The following is a 24,026-nucleotide window of genomic DNA, read 5'->3' as shown; positions in this document are numbered from 1 at the left end:
CAGCCTTGTATCTGTTTCCTCCACAAACAGAGCTTTCCCATCAAACAGGAGATCCTGCATGGAAGACTGTGCCTCACTGGACAGCCCAGAGAGTAGGAGCCATGACGCCCGTCTCACAGACACCACAGAGGCCATTGATCGTGCGGCTGTGTCTGCAGCATCCGAGGCTGCCTGCAGGGACGCCCTAGCGGCTGCTGTCCCTTCCTCCGCTAGCGCCTTAAACTCCTTCCTATTGCATTCCTGGAGGGAGTGCTCAAACTTAGGCAGGGAGCCCCACAGATTGAATTCCTACCGGCCCAGGAGAGCCTGATGGTTCGCCACTCATAACTGGAAAATCGAAGATGAATAAATTTTCCTTCCAAAAGAGTCCAGTCTCCGAGAGTCTTTGTTCTTTGGGGTCGGGGCTGGCTGACCCTGCCGTTCCCTATGGTTGACCGACCTGACCACCAAGGAGTTGGGTGCCAGGTGGGTATACAAGTACTCGTACCCTTTAGTGACTAAAAAGTACTTAAGTTCCGCCTTTTTAGAGATGGGGGCCAACGAGGCCAGTGTTTGCCTCAGGGCATTTGAAATTTTAGCCACCCCTTCATGGAGAGGCAAGGCAACCTACCCGGTGCCGATAGGGACAACACGTTAAACAGGGAGTCCGAGGGCTCCTCCATCTCCTCTGCCTGGAGGTGTTGGCTTGCTGCCACCTTCTTTAAGAATTCTTGGTGGGCCCTCAAGTCTTCCTGCAGGACACAGGGGGGAGGGACTGCAATCACTTCCTCCGGGTTGGGCGAAGAGGCCGGTGCAGTGCTCTGGGTGTCAGCCAGCACTGGAGGGTCCACCAGCTGGTCGGACTCTGGGCACGGTGCCGAGGACGTATGTCCCACCGACACTTTCCTCGGGGGTCTGGAGAGGGAGGCCGATGGTGCTTCCGAAGCTCCAGCCACCGAAAGAGCCCCCACTGGGGGCTCCGCCGGAGGCCATGGTGACCACTGGTACCATTCGGCCAGCCACAACGCTCCGTGCCACTGCACCTGCTATGGCACCGGAGGGACCGGCTGTCCGGGCTGACCAGCCTGGCCCCCCAAGGAACGGCTACAGATGGATACCGGGCTGGCGGAAGATCTGCTGCTGTCCATGGACCGGGAGGAGCAGCAGTGCCAGAATCTACGACGGCCATGGGACCGTGATCTCGACGTTGAGGACTGGTACCAACGGTAATAGCTGCTTCACAAACGGCCTCGACAGGCGGACGCCTGCGATTGATGCCCGGGGCTGCGATGTCTTGGCGGAGACTTGGAGCAGGAGTCCGAGTGGTAACTGCGTCGACAATAGTGTCATGACCAACTGTGGTACCCTCTCCGAGACGAGGACTGATGGCGACATCCGCCGCGGTCCCGTCGACATTCGCTCCTTGAGGACAAGCGGTGCTGTGAGTCCTGAACGGATGGAACCCAGCCAGACAGTCTGGTCAGCGTCGAGGGCAATCCACCTGGACTCTGCCCCGAGCAGTCGCTGGGCAGTGATCGGCGTCAGGAACGTTCACTCGACCGAGACCAGTACCGGGCTGGAGGCGGCTTTCGGGATCCCAGGGGCGGTTTGCCTCTGGAGCGCGGGGCCGACATTGGTGGCGCTCCAGGCACCGTCATGGACATGACGTCCCAGGCCGCCTGGAGGGCTTCAGGCGTAGAAGGCATCCAGCCATCCGAAGAGGCCTGTTCCAAAGGGACCGGGCTACTCCGCTCAGCTTGAGTCGGAGGCCTGGGGCCTGGTGGTGATTGCGGACTGCCCGACATGGGCCTATCCTCTGTCCCAGATTTCCCTCAGTGCCGCTGTGAAGAGGGAGTCTTCTTGGCCCTCTTGGCGTGCCCCATGGACGGGGAACGGTGCCGACTGGTCGATGGTACTGGAGGGTCATCGCGTACTGACACCGCAGTGCCGGGTACCGGTTCGGAGCGGCGTGCTGGGATTGGGGTCAGTGCCAACTCCATCAGGATGGCCCGGAGCCTAATGTCCTCTTTTGGTCCAAGGCTTAAACAACTTGCAAATCTTGTAACTTTCACTGATATGGGTTTCTCTCAAGCCGCACAAACAGTCTGCGTTGCGGGTCGCTCCTTGGCACAGAACGCCTGCAAGAGCCACATGACTTAAACCCCGGGGTGTGGGGCATGCCCTGGCCCACTGACTAACTAAACTAACTAAACAGCTAACTAACTACAGGTACTAATGTTGAACGAACGAACAGTTCTGGGGACAAACCACTGCAAAGCTGGAGCAGAGCAGTTCCGATGCACCTTCACTGGTGGCAAGAAGGAACTGAGGGTGGTAGGAGCACGCAGCTCCCCTTATACCACGCCAGGTAGGTGCCACTCCAGGGGTCGTGGAGGGTGCTCCCCCTATGGGTACTGCTAGGGGAAAAACTTCCGGCACCGGTGCACGTGGCGAGCACGCACACCTATTGTGGAATACACATGAGCAATCACCCGAAGTTGTGGTGTTATGATCAACTCTAAAGAAGAAATCTGTTCTAATAATATGCTCAGGATTAAAGGTGCAATAAAACTTTAAAACAAGAACAGCAAAATCATCAAGAACCCAGACCTGGTGCAACATGTGTAAGATGTTCTGCTCCCTTTCTTTAGCAACAATATCTTCAGCAATTTCTGTAATGCTTGTAATGTCAAACCAGGACTCAAAGCTAGAGACAGAGACAAAACAAATTCAAGTTATTTCATATACGTTGTTATTTGAATGTCTGTCAAACTCCAAATAAGTTTCTAAAGCACCTTATGTATGAAAGATGTACAATGGGTAGAATTAAAACAAGCATTTTCTTTTATCTAAGGCCAGACAATTGTAAACTGAATTATAATAAATAGAAATGTTAGTTGGAAAGCACAGTGCAATTTGTTATACAAAATAACATTTTTGCTGTAGAACTAGACCTTTGCAACCTCTTTCCAGCTTAGCACTGAATTCAAGTTGTTTTTTGGCACTGCGATGTGACAGGTAGTCATGAAGGAAAACTTAATGCTTGCTGCTTGGCTCAGAGGGTTTTAATTTTTGCTCACTGGCTGAGATATAAAAATTGTTTCCCTCTCTGTGGAAGCAACTTCAGAAAAAAAAAAAAAAAAAAGTCACTTGAGGAAGGGAGAAGTCATTCAAGCCCCTCCATCACTGAACCAAGATGATTCCGATCACTGTGTGATAACTTATCAATTTATCCAACTCAAATGAACAGATGGATAGTTGTAATGATGCAGGGCATTAGTTCTGAGTAGCTCATGCAGAACACCCACACAAACAGTCTGGGCCAACAGACCATGGCCTACCTTTTCAAGTCATCAAATACATCTGGCAGCAGGAAGTTAAGTAGTGACCAGAGTTCAGCCAAGTTGTTTTGTAAGGGAGTACCAGTTAACAGAAGTTTATTGTCAGCATTAAACCGTTTTAATTCCCTGATAAGACGACAGTTCATGTTCTTAATCCTATGTCCTTCATCCACTATCAGATACTTCCAGAAGCAATGCTACAGAAAGAAAAGAAGAGGTCACCTAGCATTTCAAGGAATGTGATCTTTGCCACATCAAAATACATATTACAGACACGACTATTAGAACTGCCTATTATGGCTGCCCAACACTCCCCATTATAAGACCCTAGCGTCATTTGCTTATAACTTTGCCAAACTTCAACTGTTTAGGCTAAAATTTCCCATGCCTAGAATCTACCTCAGGCTGGACTTTTTTGGGGGGGGGGGGGGGGGAGCGGGGTGTGTGCGTGTGTGGAATTTCACCCACAACATTCCAACTTGTTTCCAAGACCAAGGCTAACAAAAATATTTTAAATTCATGTGACTTTATCTGAGCTCTAGTGGAGCAGGGAGTTAAAATCAGCAAGGACTGACCTGTGTGTCAGGGAACTGTCTTTCTAAATATCCATAAAAACCCACCCCAAATTTGGCCATGTTATAAGCCGTGGAAAAGTCTCAGTTCGTGCATACTCAGTGAAGACCATGCTTGAGCAACAGGAAACCTTAATTCTGGCACTTCCTAACTGTTGACTTTGCAACCTTAATGTTTTTAAATGTAGTTTGTGTAATATTTTATAGTTTATATTATTCAGGAGTGCAAAAACTGATGTAGAACTGAAATGTTATTAAGTTGGATATAGAAAAATGTGTTGCACCAGGAATGCTCCTTCCTTGACTCTACAGCAAAAGCAGAGATGACCATTATTAAGCAACCTCCTGTCTTAAGTGACCACTCCAATGAACTGCACTAAATACAAATTCTACTCCAAAACCCACTCTGACACTGCACCCCATATTCTTCACAGTAATATTACAATATATGATATGAGATATGAGATGATATGAGATATGATATATAATATGATATATGATAATGGCATAATTATGATGCATTTTGTACAATATAAGTCATGTGGGGTGTCATTGAAAAAGTTATGATTTGCTGAATATGATTATCCTATTTGTATGCATGTAACATTTTTGTATATGAAGTTATGAATACTGACTAGGGATCTGTATTTCAAATGGGCTTACTCCGGAAAAACACCCACAGCCAGTCTTTCAGGTACAACAATGAAGCCAGACAGTGCCGATGGCCCATCAAAGACAATGGACCGTAGAAGAACTTAACCATCCTGTGAAGGTTCCAGGCAGCCTGTAATTAATGGCTGCTATGACTCAGGGCTTGTCTACACTACGCAGCTTTTAGCGACAAGGCTGTGTCCTTGTCGCTAAAAGTCAGCGTGTGTAAACGCTCTGTCGGTATTTTGTAGGCACTTTTATCGACAAAATATTTCCAACCTCACAAGCAGTGTTAGCTTTGTCGCAGGAGAGGGCTCCTGCTAACAAAGCCGCATTCACACTGCCACTTGCGTCAGCAAAACTTTTGTCTTTCGCAGGATGGGTTTTTTAAAGTACCCTTGAAAGACAAAAGTTTTGTTGACAACATCGTTGTGTAGTCAAGCCCTCAGTAATGTATGCAAGGGCCTGTGACCAGGCCACATGACTCTGGACTCCATCTTGGGATGCCAGTGTTTTTCCACAAGCTGAGCTTTGGGACAAAGGGTTCCCACCATATGTTAAAGCTATATAAGGAGTGACATCATCTGTTTTTCTTCACTCCCCACACAATAAAACTCCTGAGGAACAAAGACTGAGCTGGGGGAAGTGCTGGACACAGGCTAAAAGGATTTCTAGCCGTGTATGAAAGACTCGGAGATTTCAAGCTGTAAAGCAAGTGCAGCTTGTTCCTTAAGAATCTGCAAGCCTGCTTGTATCATCTCTCAGGGTAAGAAACCGTTAATTCATATCCAATCTTATAATATATTAAGCTTAGTTTGTGTTTTGTTTATTTGCTAGGTAATCTGCTTAGATCTGTTTCCTATCCCTTGTAATCACTTAAAATCTATCTTTTGTAGTTAATAAACTTGTTTTTGCTTTATCTAAACCAGTGCATTTGAGTGAAATGCATGGGAAATCGTAGCTCAAGGGGCAAAGGCTGTTGCATATTCCTCTCCACATGGGCGGGGGGGGGGGGGGGGGGGAAGAGAAAAGACACGATGAGCTTATACTGTACAAATGCCTATGCAGTGCAAGATGGTATAATTTTGGACTTATGCTCCAGAGGGAGTGTGCGCCTGGGGAGCTGAATTACTTTGGCTGTAGACTTTCTACTGTTGCTTCATGCAGTGGCTGATCAGAGAGCCTGCCTGTAACTGCAGCTGGATGTGTTCCTACCTGTGTGAATGCTGGTGGAAGTATAGGACTGGGAGGGGGTCTGCAGCTTGTCACAGCAGCACAGTGAGAGAGGGAGCCCAGGCGGCTCAGTGGTACCCCAGTTCCAGGTGGCACACGAGGGGGAACCCGTCACAACCACCTCCCCTTTAAACAACCAATTTTTGTCTATCTGTTGAGAGATCACTTAGGACAAGTTTGCATCAGGCTAATGATTATGCTTGCCTTCTTATTGTAATTTCCCTACCATTGTCCACAACCCCTTTTGGGTAACGCATTCTACTTTTTTCAGACAGTTACTAAATATGCCAATCCAGGGCTCTAGACACTGAGGGAACAGTGCACTTGGAAACTGATAAAAGCAGCTCTAACTGTTACAGTGTGACACTGCTACCCAGCAGAAAAAACGTTAGTGCTTTCTACTGCTGTAGAAACTGCAGTTGTAAGCTATATTAGAGATACTGAGGCATTCCACCTGTGAAGGTGCACTGTGTACCTGCAAGGCATTTCTGTCTCTCATGGCTATTTCAAACGAGGTAATGACCACAGGATGAATTTGCAGTGAACCTTCTCGCCTGTGAATTTTTTGAACCAATTTACGACGTTCCTGCTGGGCTCCATGATACAGCATTATGGGAATCTAAAAGGAGTTTTTATACTTCCATTAATAAGTAGCAATCAAGAACCCACACATTTTATAGTAATCACACTAAGAACTACCACTGTGGTTACAATGCATATAGAACAAGTTCCAAACCAAAACAGTTATGAGAATGAAATAATTTGCTCTTCTAAAACACTAAAAAGAAAATACTTTTTACCTCTGGAGTGAATCTCTTGAACTCGGACATCCAGTTAGGAAGAGTAGACAAGGGACCACATACTAAGAATGGTCCAGGGACTCCTCTCTCTACCATCAGTGCTATTGTAGCAATACATTGGATTGTCTTTCCCAGTCCCATTTCATCAGCCAAAATGCCATTAATGCCATTTTCCCAAAGCATCTGCATACACAGAAAGATACATATGCCTAATAAGCACTAGACATCCAGGTGAATATAAACACCTATGACTGCATTCACCATTTGGCTACTGCTATCAATCTTTTCCCATACACATATTTTCAGAGTTAGATGAATAAAATTTCTACTTGCCTAACTTAGATACAAAGGATCTGTATGCATGTGCCAGTCAAATATTTACATATACATGTGGCAGGTTAGGTGGCCAACTGGCCTTGTGAAAGTGCAAGAACTTGGACACATATCAGGTATGTGTATGCCCTTAACTGAAAGCTTATCCCCAAGTGATATGGTAACCTCACTAGAAATTTTCTGTTGACATTTTTCATGCTGGTTTCTAAACTAAAAGGTAATTTTTTATAAAGTTTGGTAAAAATTCTGCTTGGTCATTTTGAGTGAGCAAAGCAGAATATAGATACAGTATTTCATGCTTTACAAGTTAAACAAATACAGAGACATAGTTAACAAAAAACCAGCTGCATAATTGTAAAGTCATGCTTCTGCACAGAAGTAGGAATCTCCCTACATACACCTCTACCCCGATATAACATCAAAGCAAGTTCGATATAACGCAGTAAGATATTTTGGCTCCTGAGGACAGCGTTATATCGGGGTAGAGGTGTAGTTACACTGATATTTTAGCCAACTAGCCTTTATCATCTGCTTTCTAAAGTCAGCACATTGTTACCTTTAAGTCTGAGCCAAAAACAATCAGAGGAAAAAACTTGCGCAGGTATCCTTTTAAGCTTCTTTGATGGATAAAAGTCAGTGGAAAAGATTTAAAGAAAAGCTGGGAGAGGGGTTGTTCGTTTGTTTTTTAAATATTAGAAAGTTAGTGTCTTTCAGGGCAGACAAGACCTATGGCCACATCTACACTAGGAGTGCTTTGGTAGTATAGATATACTATTATACCATACAGACAAAGTGTGCTCCTAGTGTGGACACAACTTATACCAGAAAAACTGCAATTTTTTCAGTAAAGCTTATTCCAACCCCCTAGCCCAAGAGAAAACTGCTATAACATGAAAAAGCGCAGTTTTGCCAGTGTACCTGTGGCTACAGTAGTGGCATTTGCTGGCACACTTCTTCACACCCTTGACCAACATAACAGTGCCAGCAGAAATCTGTATTGTAGGTATGCCCTGTGATGACTGCAGAAGACTTAATTGGGTCTATTCTGTTCTTGTTGCTAAGTCAGACTTTCAGTTTCATCTAAATTGTGCACTTCACTACATAGGGAAAGGAATGTGCATGTAGGCTATTTATTTTTATTTTGCAATTGGAACAAATATTTGAGAGAAATGAATTTTAAAACACTTTTTAGAAGGCTCTTGGGTCAATATCATTGGTCACAAGTTCCCATAAGGAGGAAACACATGCCTGAAGCTGGGTTGGACCTGCTGGATGTTAAGCAGTTGGTATACTCAGGTTCCTGTCTAAGAGTGGGAAGATGGCACAAGATTCCACCCTGGGACATGTACGGGCAAGAGGCCTACCACCTGAAGAGGTGCACTTAGAGAGACCAGACATGGAACAGGTGTAGTTAGCCCTGTAACCATGAGCAGCTGAAAGAGGAAAGACTTTTTGTCAGAATATTTAAATCTTTTAATACATTTAACTCTAATGCCCAATATAAAAAAGTCTGTTAAAAATTCAAAATACCAACTCTCCAAATAGGTTGCAAGAGCTCACAACACACATCAGATCCCCAAGACATTCTCTAGTTAGAGCAGGGAAGACTAGACTTGACACTCCTGATATTTCTAAAGTGAAAAATCAAGAAGAAAAACTTTATGATGTATAAAAGAGGCCTGGATATTCTTTAAAAAAACAATAAGTGTATGAGCCCAATTTTGTGTTTTAGAAATCCTTTACAGGCCACTCGTAATTCCAAAACAAAGATGGAAGCACTGATTTTTGACACTTGAGATAGAGCTCATCTGAAATCAGGTAAGGAAAATCCTGCCTGAAATATCAGTACATTATAACAGGGAAAATGGAGTACAGCCTCCCATATGCATGTTTTACTCCTATTAGAAGAGTGGATTTAAGCTGTTTTCCTTCAAAACTTTCACCCGGACATTACGTGGCAATGTCCCCATACATATTCCCTTCTTTTAAAGGAACGTGCATGCAATTTCTGCAGTTCAGTCAACCACATAGGGCTGGAAAGGCCAAAGCTAACATGGACCAAGAGTTCCTTAAAAAACAAAACAAAAAACCCCAGCTCTGCACAGCTTTGGTGCCAAACCCAAAAGAAACACTGTTCCCCCAATATACTTAATGTGGAAGACTTTGAAACATGAGCAATATCATCTTCTGTTGAAATAAGTATAAACATAAGATTTAGGGTAACATACAGATTCATACCCTGAGCCATTCCATGCCTTCAACTTGGTACCACCTCATAACACCTCCTGAAAAAAGCTTTGGCTGTTGAAAGGGTATTGGCTGCCCATTAAATTTCCGTACTGGATCAAGGAAGTGCTTGGCATTATGTCGTACAGCTTGCGACAACCTATCTTTAATGACACTATTAGAATCTCCATTTTTCTGTAGGTCTTCTGCACACAGTTTGTTAGAAGAGCTTTCATCCTACAGAAGAAAGTTCAGAGAATTTAAGTACAAACATTGCAAAGCTTAGTTAACATACTCAACAAGCTGCTGAGAATTCTGGAAAATCTGCAAGTCAATGTTACAGTTAGGCAAAACAGTATCCAGCTGCAATGATAAAGGCAGATTTAATCAAAGTGTGGCTGACCACACACAATGACTCAAGCACAAAATTTCCAGTGACGATTTTGCCACCTAGCCAATTACACCTCTACCCCAATATAACGCTGTCCTCGGGAGCCAAAAAAATCTTACCATGTTATAGGTGAAACCACGTTATATCGAACTTGCTTTGATCCGCCGGAGTGCACAGCGCAGCCCCGCCCGCCCGGAGCACTGCTTTACCGCGTTATATTCGAATTCATGTTATATCGGGTCAAGGTGTAATATTTAAAACATTCAACCATCCAATGGCAATGTATCCTTCAACTCTTTGTAGTTTAAAAGCAATAATATTTACTAAATAAAATGATAATGTTGAACACCAAGTTGCTGTCCATAAAAGTGAACAGACCTCAGAACTTGACACACAAAGGACAGCATATTTCACGTGGAACTATTTCCCTTTTTTAAGCAAATTCTAGTGACCACTAGAAGTTGGCTCCCCCCACACTCTCAATTCCCTATAAGAACAACCAACCCCACTCCCCACCATCCTGCACCTTATCAATTCGCAAAACTAGAACAATTTATCATGTGTATGTCGCAAGCCTGATCTGATACTCCAGCACTCTGTTTTTCCTGAGCATATGACATATTCTGACAGGCAAAGATGTTTCCCTTGTGCTCCACACTACACTATCAAACAATTCACATTTAACACAAGACAAATTTAGGCTCCAACTTCTGGAGGCTTGAGCTTAATATTAAATCAGTGCACCATTTAACCCCATACTTTTAAAACTTCTAGTAGAGCACCTAATGATATATCAGTTAGGCATTTATTTACAGAACAAGTTTAAAAATATACCACATAAAGTCATTCATAATGTATAAGTAAAACCATCACTTTGTCATGAATAAAATCAAGTTAGACAAAAATCATACATCTTATATAGGGTTCCCAGTGCTTATTTTTCCTAAAATTGTATTTATTCTATATAAATGTAAAAAAATGCATATTTGTTTTTTTATCAGTTAGAATGAAGAGAGAAATTGAGCTAACATATTTTAGACATTTCCTCCCAGTTTAATACAGAGAACAAGCTGCAAAACTGCATTTTATACCTCTCTCTTTAGCAAAGATGTTTGGAGGCATAATCCAATAAAAAAAAATTTCAAGATAAAGAATTCTATTTTCAGATACTTATTTTAAAATCACTTATTCCATGTTGGTATGTGCAACTTAGATTAACAAATATGGATAGTTAGAAAAGTAGGTTTTCAGTAATAAACAACAATTAAAATATGGGGGCAGAAAATAAGGTAAAGACAATCTAAAATACAACGAGGAATTTTGAAATTAATTAGAGACATTTAAATTGGTTTTACAGTGTACACTTAAGTTGTAACAGTATGCATGGACATACCTGATTTTCTACTTTGCTTTTTTTGGCCACTGACAAGATTTCCTAGAAATAAAACAAAAATGCCAGTGTAAAATATGCTTTATAGCAACTTGAAAAATATAGCAATATCTATTTTTGTAGAACCTTTAATCCAAGGATCTGAAAGTGCTACCCTGATATAACGCTGTCCTCGGGAGCCAAAAAAATGTTACCGCGTTATAGGTGAAACCGTGTTATATCGAACTTGCTTTGATCCTCCGGAGTGCGCAGCCGCCCTCCCCCCCCCGGAGCACTGCGTTACCGCATTATATCCAAATTCGTGTTATATAACGCTACCCGATATCGAAGTAGAGGTGTATTATCCTCATTTGCTGATAAGAAGAACATGCACAGATAAATTAAGTAACTTGCTCAAGGTCACACAGCTGGGAATACAAAATAAAGTTCACAAAATAAAGTTTACGTTTTTACACACACGCTGGGGAGAGAAGAAATGGGTACACCTTCTGGAAGTCTGCTTAAATGCCTCATTTTGTTAACAAAGGTGTGTGTAATTATGCTAAAGAGATGATAATATAAGCTGCAGAAATCACATACCATCACATTTTAGTCAATAACCTCTCCGAAATTGCACATCAATGAATTCTATGCATGTTTATAATATGCTGCAGTACCATAAGACAGCAGTATCTGGAAGCTACATCACAAGGGAATGCTAATGTATTGAAAATATTTTTCTATTTGCTGCAAATTACATAAAATGCACTCTTACCTCTTTGGACATGACTTCTGAAATGTAATAGGTTTCATCTTCTCTTCCTCTTTTTTTCTTCACAGCTATAAGAAAATATCACATAGGCTCAAAATACTAGGTAAGCCACATCAAAAATTAATAAAACTATACTTAAATATAGACAAAAAGCAAAACCTAATGATAGATCAACCTACCAGATTTCTCCTCTTTTTCATCAGTTAGATTCTGACTCTAGAAAGTGAATATTTAAAAGCATTATCAACTTAAATATTTTCTAATATCTCTTGGATAGATAAGAGAAAGAAATAATCAGCTTTGACATGTTTACGTAGTTTGTAACTATGTTTGACATCATTTTTGAAAACTGTTACTCCCAAACACTGTAAATAGGTTTCTAAAAATAGCATCTAGCGATGTTAGAACAAGGTCCAACATAACATGCTCAAAATATACCATCAGGTAGTCTTGAATAAAGTTTGGGCTAAAAACTGTTTTTCAAAAAGTCCTGGCCCACCTTGGAAAATCAAGCCATTCTAGGTACAACTGTTCAAAAAAAGTTTAAGTATGGCTTTGCTTAAGAGGACAGTTGTGTGACATGGACATACATGGAAAAGGCTTTATGACAGTGTACGTACACTCAAGAGTAAAGCCAAAGACTGGGAAAAAAATTATTTTTTTCTACTAACTTAATTTTTAACATTTACCAATCAAGGAAAAGTTACAGCCTACTCTGAAACCTATGTTGCTGTATCAATTTCAGGGTATTTGTCATGCAGATCCCAGAGAAGCAATTTATATAAAACAGCCAACACATCTTACCGTTGCCGCTTTTAATAACATTTCTTTCTTTTTTTCTAATTTCTCTTTCCTTTTCTGCTCCTAAAAAACAAAGTTCTTACTTGTATAGAACAGCTGCAATAAATCTATCCATTACAAAAATACTAATATACACTGAGTACACACAGCGCCATATTAACAATGTAATTTGGGGACTGGTTTTGCTTTTGTAGTCATATTTTAAAATGGTGCCAAGATGAAAGCTGATAAGTAGCTGAAATTGCTTGGCAGTGGGTAAGTAGAATTATTTTGTACTGCTTTTTGCTGGATACTTAAAATTCTATCAAAAGAAAATCTGCATATCAGAAATGCTTTATCGCAAAAAAAGTTGAAGCTTGTAAGCTAGTTAAGTGTTTATTTTACATAAAACTAATGGCTTAAATGTTACGCCTTCCCTGTGATCTATTTTTGCATGACCTGTAGCTGCACTCTCAGTTTTACACGTTGCATTGTTCCAAATACAGCAGAAGTGATAATTTAACTGGACTACAGTGTCTTTAAAAGGAAGTAGTCTTCTGATTACGTTGAAGAAACTAGGATTTCTAAAGGTTAAACACTGTTACAATTCTCACTTTTCAGCCAGGAATTCTTAGAATCCCTCACAGATCTTTTTGGTACATGTAACATGGAGCAATACATAAAAGCAAGGAGTTTTAAAATAGGAACATGTTAAGCAAAATATCCTTTCCAAGTATGCATTTATACAGGTGTAATAACTGCAGATTGTTCTAATCAGATTTTTTTTTTTTTAAAAGACTGAAGACTCCAGTATTTGGGGGAAAAAGCCCTTAGTCTACCAAAAATCAATGCTCTCTCTCCCACTGCTGACCACATCTATCCCCTTGAATCCCTTCACTGTCTTCCTCTTTCCTTTTGTACCAAGTTTAAGCTTATTTCTTAACCTTAAATATTCTGTACAACTCTTACTTCACCTCTTGCTCCTTGTTCTACTTTACATTTTTGCTCCATCATCATCCTCTCGTGCCTGGTTTCCCACCTTCTTTAATGTTGTCTCTTATTTTGAAATATCTTCTCAATTTGTTGTAAAGAGACCTCTCCCTCTCTTCCACATCCCCCAAGACTAATGCCATTAATAAGAATTCTGATGATTTATTGTTATCACGGACCTTAGTTACAATAGAAGCTCTTTGGGGGCGGCTTCAGATTATTTTTAAAATGATATCAATGTTATGCAAAGGACTGTGGCACCCATCGGCTGTGACTATATTAGGAACTTAAAAAAAAAAATCACTTGAGAAGAAGCTATAATAGTTTCTGGCATTTTTAACCTGGGTTTAACTAATGAGGTGGCAAGGACATCAGACGCTCCCACTGAGGGAAATATTTTTGTAAGATTCCCTAGTGCAGACTAGGATTTACAGTGCTCTAGAATAATTAAAAAAAAAAAAAAAAAAAAATGCTGTCATTTAAACTTAGAACACATCTACCTCCAGTTGCTGCTGTTCCATTTTGGTCAGCAAGAATTTTGAATATATGTTGCTTTTTTCAAGCAAGTGTTGAAGTCTCTTGTAGCGCATTTCACTGGAGTCTCTGTCCCAGGACATGCGAGCCTTGCAAACAAAGAAGGAAAGCATATCTTTAGTCATTTCAGCTTTTACTCTTTTGAAATGAATAAAACCATTCTGTACATCTTGAACAAGACAGCCACAATTGTATTACACATATGCAGACCCTTCCCTCCCAATCATTATACACTTAGGCTACATCTACACTACACGCCACCACCATGCATACATGTCATGTATGTGCAGCTACATGACGCAGTGAAAAGCAGGCTGCAACCACACTGTGGTGTGTAGCTACACCTCCGTGAAAGGTTCTGGTACAAGGGAGGCAGCAGGGAAGGGCTCTGGCAGCAGAGAGTTGCAAGGGTCTTTCCCAGCTGCCTCTCCCTGCCAGAGCTTTCCCCATGGAGGGGAAATGCTCCAGCAGTGGGGAGGTGACAGAGCCTTTCCCTCCTGCCAGTGTCCCGACTTTTGGTGGGAGAGGGCTCCAGCAGCAGGGGAAGGCTTTACCTTTCATCTGTGGCAGGGAAAGGCTCCACAGAGGGGAGCAGCCCAACCCTTTCCCTGCTAGGGAACTCTTTTCTTTCAGAGGGGAAAGGCTCCAGCAGCGGGGAAGCAGCAGGACACTACACGGCTAAAAATAGCAATATAGATAGGAAGACAGCTTGGGTGAGTAGAGAGCATGTATGGTATATACTTACATACATACCCACTGCCTTCAGGTGTGTTTTTACTTGCCTAAGCCATGCCTCACCAGCTATACTGCTATTTATACCCATGTGAGGTGGGCTGGGTGGGTATGAACACTACACACCACCAAAAGATGTATCCCTAGAGGATTTGGACAGATAACTCCTCTCCCACACAGTTTTCAGTGTGTAATTTCTTAGATTTTAATATGCTTTCAAATAGTTTGTCAACATAAGGTTTCTAGACATATACTCAGTAAACTAAACAGCCTTTAAATGATGCCTGCTCTATACTTGCCAAACAAATCTTAACTTACAATGTGGATAGAGCCCAAATTAACTTTACCAAGCAGAGCAAGTCAGTCACACATACGCCTGGAATTAACATCTTTAGTGCCTTGCATAACAGAGAAGCTGTAGTATCTGCATTTGATACAGAGTAAAGTTATAGTAAAAACTCAGCCATGAGATTTGTGAATTACTTTTCTAAACCCAAACAAAAAAGAAGTGGAATAAAGCTTAGCACTAAGCAGTCAAAATACTAGACATTTGAAAGGAGGGTGAAATAGCATATCTAAAAACCATGTTCACCCGGATAGCTCTACAACTACCTTTGAAAAGCTCTCTGGTGGGGGAGGGAGGGGGGGGAAGAAAGGTGTGGGGAATCTTCCAGAACTAAATGGAAGGATGTTAGTAGAATGATGGGGCAATAATCACTGTATGGGAAACAGATTCACTCATTTCCTCCAGACACTGCACCTGACCACACATTACTTTGTGGAAATGCTGATGTACTCTTTGCCCTGCTAGGATGAGCCTTGAAGAGGAACTTGATGGATGGATGGATTTCTTTTTATTTTTTTTTTTGTAAGAGCCCACAACAGTCAGGCTATCAAGAAAAAGAGGGTTTGAAGCACAGGAGGGAGAAGCTGTGCCAGGGTGAGGTGACTGATTAAGAGATGTACGGTTTTCTTTTAATTTTATTGTTAAACTGGGAATGCCTTTTCTATTTTGAGCTTTAAGCCTAGATGTTATGAAAACCCTGTTTCTGCTATTCTACTATAATTTTCTCTCCACCTTTAATAAATCTTGTTTTTAAACATGATTTGACTGGTGGACTGTTGGCTGGATAATTTCACACAGACTGCACTAAAAAGATTAGAACCTCTCAGCTTCTAATGAGAGAAAATGAAGAGTAAGGGAGTTTCTGAGTCTCAATCCCCCATTGAGGGTCTCTTTTAACAGAGCATGGGCAGAGAGTCCTTCTATCAAGGTGTGTCACAAGAACTCCGGGAAGGCTAATACAAGGGAAGAAGCCTAAAGACCAAGGCCTTGACTACACTACAGAATTTGTCGACACTCAACAAGTGCTATAATAAAAATTAGAGAGGTAGCCATGTTTGTCTGTATCCACAAAAACAACAACGAGGAGTGCGGTGGCACCTTAAAGACTAACAGATTTATTCGGGCATAAGTTTTCGTGGGTAAAAAAACCCACTTCTGAAGAAGAAACACCACTTTTACCCACGAAAGTTTATGCCCAAATAAACCTGTTAGTCTTTAAGATGCCACCGCACTCCTCGTTTTTATAATAAAAATTGGTATTGTATGTTCACACTCGCTCCCTCTGTCGGCAGAGCGCATCCACAATTGGGGCACTATCAACAGTGTGAGCAATGCACCTTGAGTACCTATCCCACAGTCCAGCTGGACACCTTCTGCCACGAGGTCTTGTGGGAAGGTGGCGTAGATCATGGTGCATCTTGGGACTGGGTGCAATGTCCCATGACGCATTGTTTTCAGTCCCAGCATTCCATGGGCTTCCAGCTTTCTTTCGCAGCATTTTTCAATGGCCATGTTTGCAGTTCGCCCCGCCATCTCTGCGTGAAGGGATGGATCCTGAACTGCTCTCCTATGCTCTGATAACCGTCATGAAGACATTGCGGATGGCAGTGCAGGTAATCACAAAGTTCCTAACTGAAGAAGACTCCCAGTTGCCTGACAAGCAGTCTGATATGGATAGGAGCAACTTTAGATTGCTTTTGGCATTCACGGAACAGCTGCAGACAGTGAACCGTCACTTTTAGGCTCGGGAAACAAGCATTGAATGGTGGGATCGTATCCTCATACAGGTCTCAGATGACAAGCAGGGGCTACAGAACTTTCGGAGGTGGAAAGCCACCTTCCTGGAACTGTGTGCAGAGCTCTCCCCAGCACTGTGGCGCAAGGACACCAGAATGAGAGCTCCCATATTGGTGGAGAAGCACAAGGCGATCTCTGTGTAGAAGTTGGCGACTCCAGACTGCTACCTGTTGGTCGGTCGCGTATTAATTTGGAGTCGGGAAGTCGACCAACGGGGCTGCGTTAATGCAAGTGGGCAATTAATCACATCCTGCTACGAAGGACCGTGACTCTGGGAAATGTGCGTGAAATAGTGGACAGCTTTGCAGAAATGGGTTTCCTTAACTGTGGAGGGTCGATAGATGGCACACATATTCCAACTTCGGCACCAGACCACCTTGCAACAGAGTACATCAATAGGAAGGGGTACTTCTCCAGGGTGCTGCAAGCGCTTGTAGATCACGTGGGCATTTCACTGACATCAGTGCGGGGTGGTCTGGGAAGGTGCATGACGCACACATCTTCAGGAACACCGGCCTGTATAGAAAGCTACAAGCGGGGACTTTCTTTCCAGACCAGAAGATTACAGTGTGGGAAGTTGAAATGCCCATATTGATCCTGGAAGACCCAGCATACCCCTTACAGCCATGGCTCATGAAACCTTAAACAGGAAACCTGGACAGCAGTAAGGAGCAGTTCAACAAGAAGTTGAGTAGGTGCTGGATGACGGTGGAATGTGCCTTTGACAGATTAAAGGCACACTGGCGATGCCTTTATGGCACGTTAGACCACAATGAGGATGATAATCCCATGGTCATAGCCGCGTGTTGTACGTTGCATAATCTCATTGAAGCTAAGGGTGAAAGGTTTGCTCACGGGTGGAGTGTGGAAGCAGATCTCTTGGCTGCTGATTTTGAGCAGCCAGATACCAGGGCTATCAGAGGGGGGCAATTCGAATCAGGGAGGCTTTGAAGCAACACTTTGAAAACGAGAACCAGTAATGTATATCTTTGTGATTACATGTAGTTTTCCTAGGAAGCAATGGTGAAATTTGGGGCCTTACATTCCAGTAAGCAAATGATTAAACTGCCTGTGTATGTATTGGTAGTGCCTGCTATCTGAATTTGTAGGAAACAAATGAAGATGAGTTACCATTCAAAAACTTTGCTTTTATTGCATAAGAAACAACACACACAGACGCTTGGTAGGTAAGGAGGTACCAGGGAAGGGCAGACTTTCAGAGCTGTGTGTAGGTCCAGTGATTTTGAAAGTTGTTCACAGGGGTGGAGTGAAGGGGAAACTGAGAAGTCCCAGAAAGTGGAAAGGAATGTGTGGGCGGAGTTGAGGGGGGGCACAGAAAAGAGTTCTGAATGTGCTGCAGGGGAGGGTGGGCATGGATCTGCTCAGTCAGCAGCATTATTAAGGACTTCAGTATCTGTTTGCACTCCTCCATTACTTTAATCGTCCACTCAGTAGCATCCTTAAACTCCTGATTATCTTTTCTGTCTTGCCTTTTGGCTTTCCCTCCACTCCTTGTGTTCCCTTTTCTCTGCATTGGAGAAGTGCAGTACCTCCTGGAACATGTCTTCTTTGCTCCATCTTGGGCACTTTCTTATCTGGCAGAGCTGTTTGGATGGTGTGCATGGGGTGTTCCTCAAGGCCACATCTGCCGAAGCACAAGGAACAATGCACAGAAGCATGATTGTTAAATTCACACGCAGCATTGAAACATTTCAGTAAAATACACCTCTGGTAACATAACAATCACTTTCTCACTGACTCTTGGCAAGCACACATCTCGGCAAACACCCAAATCATGGTGAGTGTTGGCTGGGGAAGCACTCTACATGGGGAAAAGAGCATTCTGCAAGGGTTGCGTTGCAGCCAAGTAGGGAAAAAATTCTAAAGTTCTCCCACAATGAACCCCGCCTGTGGAAAAGTAACAGATCTCACTTCTGAGGGTAAGCAGGGAAGCAAGGGCACATCTACTACACACTTGTGGCTTCAGCCCTGGTCCCTGTGCTGCTTGCCTGTGTGCTGCTTTGGTCCAGGCACAAGTGATAGCCAAATGGCACGGGAAGGTTTCCTACAATGGGGGAAGGAACGAAGCAGCTCTGTCAAGGAACCTTCGGCAAAGGATTGCTGAGTACCTCCAGGAAACTTTCCTGGAGATCTTCTGAAGGATTCCCATGAGATCTCTGTGTGCATCAATACCCTGTTTTGCTGTACTGATTAGCTGCACAGGGGAACGTCCAGCACACAGAAACATAGCCAGCCTTGTACATTTCTATACCCTGAACCCACCTCCGCACTACACAAACCACAGCTACTTACCAGGCGTCTCCTCTTCTGCTTCTTGCTCACCAAAGAGCAATTGCTGAGACTGGACAGACACCTCCTGAACAATTCCTGGCTGCCCGCCCCACCGGGCAACCCCACCAGGAGCTCCACATCGTCGTCTAACTCCACCTCTTCATCAGTGACTTTTTCCTCCGGGTTAGGTGCTCTTTCCACCGCCTCCAGGCCCGCCAAAGTATCCACGGGGCTCTTGGTGGTGGGGTCGCCACCGAGGATACCGTCCAGCTCCTTGTAGAACCGGCAGGTCTTAGGTGCAGCACCGAAGTGATGGTTTGCCTCCCTCGCCTTATGGTACACCTGCCTCAGATCCTTTATCTTCGCTCTGCACTGCAGCATGTCCCGATTATAGCCCTTTTCACACAAGCCTTGCGAAATCTGCCCAGAGGTATCAAAATTCCTACGGCTCAAGTGCAGCTGGGACTGCACAGCCTCCGCTCTTATATACTGAGCAGCTCCATAGTGGTCCAAGCGGGAGAATGTTTGCTGCGATAACCTGCCATGATCACCTGAGAAGATGCAATGAAACTTCTCCATGCCGAGCCAACAGGAAATGGAATTTCAAAAATTCCTGGGGCTTCTAAGGGGGAGAGGTTGTTTACCCAGCTGCAGGGCAGTGGAGTTCAAACTGCAGACCAGAGCAGTCAGGATGGGCATTGTGGGACACCTTTCTGAGACCAATTAAAGCGATTAAATCAAGCGTGGTGTCTACACTGGCACTTTGTCGACAAAAACTTTGCTCCAAAAGCCTTATGTCTCGTCGGGATGGTTTTATTTTGTCACCAAAGCAGGACATTTCTGCTGCCAAGAGTTGCAGCGCAGTGTGTATGCATTCACTGTTTTGTCGACAAAAGCTGCCTTTTAAATGCCATGCAGCATTTAAGACCTTTGACTCACTCCGTTTGTCCAGAATAGGCTCTCATTTTGTCCACCTATTCAGTCTCCCTCTGCCCAGCAGGATTTTTCAATCAGGATTCTTATTGCAGTACGTTTTCCCTATTCTTTTCATCAGACTTCGTATTCTCACAGTTTTGCAAAGCAGCATTTTGCCTCCAGAACATATAATAGAAAAGTGGCTCCTCGGTTTTGAACTGCTGTACAAATCACCTAGCAGGGGGTGCAAAGTAGTGACAAGAAGAAAAAATGAGGCCTTCTTGAACATGCAGGTTCTAGCAGGACACCATGCTGCTAATGGCCCTCTCCTGCCTGAAAGATACTGGAGCTGGTAGAAGGCATACAGGATAATAAAGTGTTGCCAATGCTAGAAAGGAATTTTGTAGATTCAGAAGAACTGTAGGGGACTGCTAAAAATAAATCAGTCTTATTACATCCTAGCAATTTTATAATAATGGTTGGGAAGGCACTTTAACTGTAAGTCTTTTTTTCCACTGTTATTCTGTATTGAAATCTCATTATTACTCCATAGCAGAAGTTTCTCTTTTCTAACTTGAGAGTTTGAAGAAAATCCATTCAGTTATTTGAGTTATCAGAGCAAGAGATCTCTGTTTTTATAAGTTAAGAAATTTGATTTATACTGAAGCCCTGGTCAGATAAAACAGGTTTGACATTTTAAATTCAAACGTGTCATATCTGGAATCCTTGTTAATGAATGTGTGTCTGCTAATTTTTGCAAAATGCTTAAGCAATAAAAAAAGTTAATGAGCAAAACTGGCATATGGTTATGTCCTTCACAGACTCATTACCAAAAAGTTTGAACACCTCTACCTCAATATAACGCTGTCCTCGGGAGCCAAAAAAAATCTTACCGCGTTATAGATGAAACCACTTTATATCGAACTTGCTTTGATCCACCGGAGTGTGCAGCCCCGACCCCCCGGAGCACTGCTTTACCGCGTTCTATTCGAATTCGGATATATCGGGTCTCATTATATCGGGGTAGAGGTGTAAATATATGCATGCTCTCAGAGTCTTTGCACCTAACCTTCACTGTGGTAATTCATCCTTTCTTTGCCTTGAAAGTGGTATCAGAAAGGATGCCAGATGTGTTAATCCCTGGATGTTTCCAATTTCAAAACTTGCATAAACTGTAAGATGCAGTAAAACATTGGTACAGAGTTCTAGTACTCACTAAATTTGAACTGATTGGGCATTATTAAACATAAGAATTTCCATGTAGCTGAACATAAGATCACATTCAAACACGCAATGTGAAAAATAAGGGAGAATTCAATACAGACGATTGTAGTAAGTGAGGAAATACAAGACTATAGTTATAGAAATTTAATTTTTGTTTTAACTCACTTCCTCCAGAAACTCTGCAACATTAAAAACCTCCCTCAGAACACCATCCTTATCACCTCCCTATACACCAACATCCCTCCCAATGACAGCATCACTGCCTGCCTCAAACATCTACAAGACTATGTCTACACTACAGCCTATGACAGGTTTCAGAGTAGCAGCCGTGTTAGTCTGTATCCGCAAAAAGAACAGGAGTACTTGTGGCACCTTAGAGACTAACAAATTTATTAGAGCATAAGCTTTCGTGGGCTACAGCATATGCATCCGAAGAAGTGGGCTGTAGCCCACGAAAGCTTATGCTCTAATAAATTTGTTAGTCTCTAAGGCCTGGTCTACACTAGGCTTTTATGTCGAATTTAGCGCCGTTACATCGAATTAACCCTGCACCCGTCCACACCACGAAGCTATTTAGTTCGACATAGAGCTCTCTTAAATTCGACTTCTGTACTCCTCCCCAACGAGAGGAGTAGCGCTAAATTCGAAATGGCCATATCGAATTAGGCTAGGTGTGGATGGAAATTGACGCTAATAGCTCCGGGAGCTATCCCACAGTGCACCACTCTGTTGACGCTCTGGACAGCAGTCCGAGCTCGGATGCTCTGACCAGCCACACAGGAAAAGCCCCGGGAAAATTTGAATTCCTTTTCCTGTCTGGGCAGTTTGAATCTCAGTTCCTGTTTGGACATCGTGGCGAGCTCAGCAGCAGTGGCAACGATGCAGAGCTCTCCAGCAGAGATGGCCGTGCAATCTAATAGAAAGAGGGCCCCAGCATGGACTGATCGGGAAGTCTTGGATCTCATCGCTGTGTGGGGCGATGAGTCTGTGCTTTCAGAGCTGCACTCCAAAAGAAGGAATGCAAAGATCTACGAGAAGATCTCTAAAGCCATGGCAGAGAGAGGATACAGCCGGGATGCAACGCAGTGCCGCGTCAAAATCAAGGAGCTGAGACAAGGCTACCAAAAAACCAAAGAGGCAAATGGACGCTCCGGATCCCAGCCCCATACATCCCGTTTCTACGAGGCACTGCATTCCATCCTAGGTGCGGCCGCCACCACTACCCCACCAGTGACCGTGGACTCTGAGGATGGGATATTGTCCGCGGCCGGTTCCTCGTCGGACATGTTAGCGGACGGGGAAGATGAAGAAGGAGATGAGGAGGACGATGCAGTCGACAGCGCTGGCACCGCTGATTTCCCCGACAGCCAGGAGCTCTTCATCACCCTTACCAAGATCCCCTACCAACCGTCCCCATCCCTTACCCCGGACACAGAATCAGGGGAAGGATCAAGCAGTAAGTGCTTTAAACATCTAAACATTTATCTGCAACAAAACTGGAATATTTACAATATCAACAAAGGGTTTCTCATGATTTCTCTGCCTTGGGCTCTTCACTATTTAGTCCCAACTATTTAAAAATTTTTTTACAATGTCCGGTTATTCATGATTATGCAGCCCAAGACGCTCCACTCTTTAGTCCCAGTGCACCTACGCGAAAATCCGGTCAATATGGCCGGGGATAGACGCGAAATCCTCATAGGAGAACTCCTCGTAGGTCTCATGGAGGTACAGTTCCAGCCTGTTCATCAGGTTCCTGGGTAGGGCGATCTTATTGGGCCCTCCGTGGTAGCACACGTTTCCCCGCCACGACACAATCAAGTATTCAGGGATCATCGCACGGCAGAGCATAGCGGCATACGGCCCTGGTTTTTGCATGCTTTCCCTCAGCATGCGTTCCTTCTCGCTCTCCGAGATCCTCATGAGGGTGATGTCGCTCATGATGCCCTGCTTTGAATTAGGGAGGGGAATGTTAGTATTGGGACTGCTTTACAGCCACGCGGTGGAGGGAGAGGGGCAGCATACAGGGATCTTTCCCTGGGACAGCCGCGAGGGGGTGGGACAGGGGCAGAGTTCATGCTTGCCTCATTGCTGGCATTGAGACTGGCATTGCTTTCAATGTGACAGGAGGCCAGTGCTCCTATTAAAGTTTTAAGCAGCCACAAGTCTAGGGCTTACCATGATTGCCTGCTACAGAAGTTCAGGTGTCCTGCCACGCTTCTCAGATCACTGCAAGACCACTGCAAAGACCACTGCAAGACCCCAGGCACTGAAGGCGAGGGCCGAAAATTCGACCTTGTCCTGAGTGCGCATGTGAGAGGTGGAGTGCATGGTCTTGTTCACAGAGAAAGACTAGGTTCTTTGTACACAACTTCATTTATCTGTCTCAGGAATTCACTCCCTTTTTCCCATTCCCACAGACACATCTGTGACTGTCTCCCAACCCAGCCTGTCAGCACACTCCCAGAGGCTAGCGCAGATTAGGCGGAGGAGGAGGAAGACGCGTGAAGACATGTTCTCAGAACTAATGGACTGCTCCCGAGCCCAGGCAGCCCAGCAGACACAGTGGAGGGAGAACTTGTCACAAATGCACCGAGCAGTCATGGAACGGGAGGAGAGGTGGCGTCAGGAGGACCAGCAGGCTACTGAAAAGCTGCTTGGACTAATGAGGGAGCAAACGGACACGCTCCGGCGCCTTGTGGATGTTCTGCAAGACCGGAGGCAGGAGGACAGAGCCCCGCTGCAGTCT

General features: G+C 43.8%; 1 protein-coding gene across 1 annotated transcript in view; it reads right to left on the bottom strand.

Annotated features, from left to right (window-relative positions):
* HELLS (helicase, lymphoid specific) overlaps positions 1-24,026 on the bottom strand; it is a 54,686-nt gene that overhangs the window by 25,303 nt on the left and 5,357 nt on the right. Inside the window, exons 2-11 of the mRNA XM_029912874.1 lie at positions 13,938-14,060; positions 12,472-12,531; positions 11,847-11,883; positions 11,671-11,735; positions 10,920-10,961; positions 9,148-9,372; positions 6,577-6,759; positions 6,252-6,395; positions 3,321-3,517; positions 2,590-2,686 (exon numbers count right to left, since the gene is read on the bottom strand). Coding sequence (XP_029768734.1) covers positions 2,590-2,686; positions 3,321-3,517; positions 6,252-6,395; positions 6,577-6,759; positions 9,148-9,372; positions 10,920-10,961; positions 11,671-11,735; positions 11,847-11,883; positions 12,472-12,531; positions 13,938-14,060 — 1,173 coding nt within the window. The remainder of the gene's footprint in view (positions 1-2,589; positions 2,687-3,320; positions 3,518-6,251; positions 6,396-6,576; positions 6,760-9,147; positions 9,373-10,919; positions 10,962-11,670; positions 11,736-11,846; positions 11,884-12,471; positions 12,532-13,937; positions 14,061-24,026) is intronic.

This window comes from Terrapene carolina, unplaced genomic scaffold (genome assembly GCF_002925995.2).
Source record: "Terrapene carolina triunguis isolate 2854851 unplaced genomic scaffold, T_m_triunguis-2.0 Scaffold310, whole genome shotgun sequence".
In the NCBI taxonomy this organism is placed as follows: Eukaryota; Metazoa; Chordata; order Testudines; family Emydidae; genus Terrapene; species Terrapene triunguis.
This window is presented reverse-complemented; position numbering and strand designations above follow the sequence as displayed.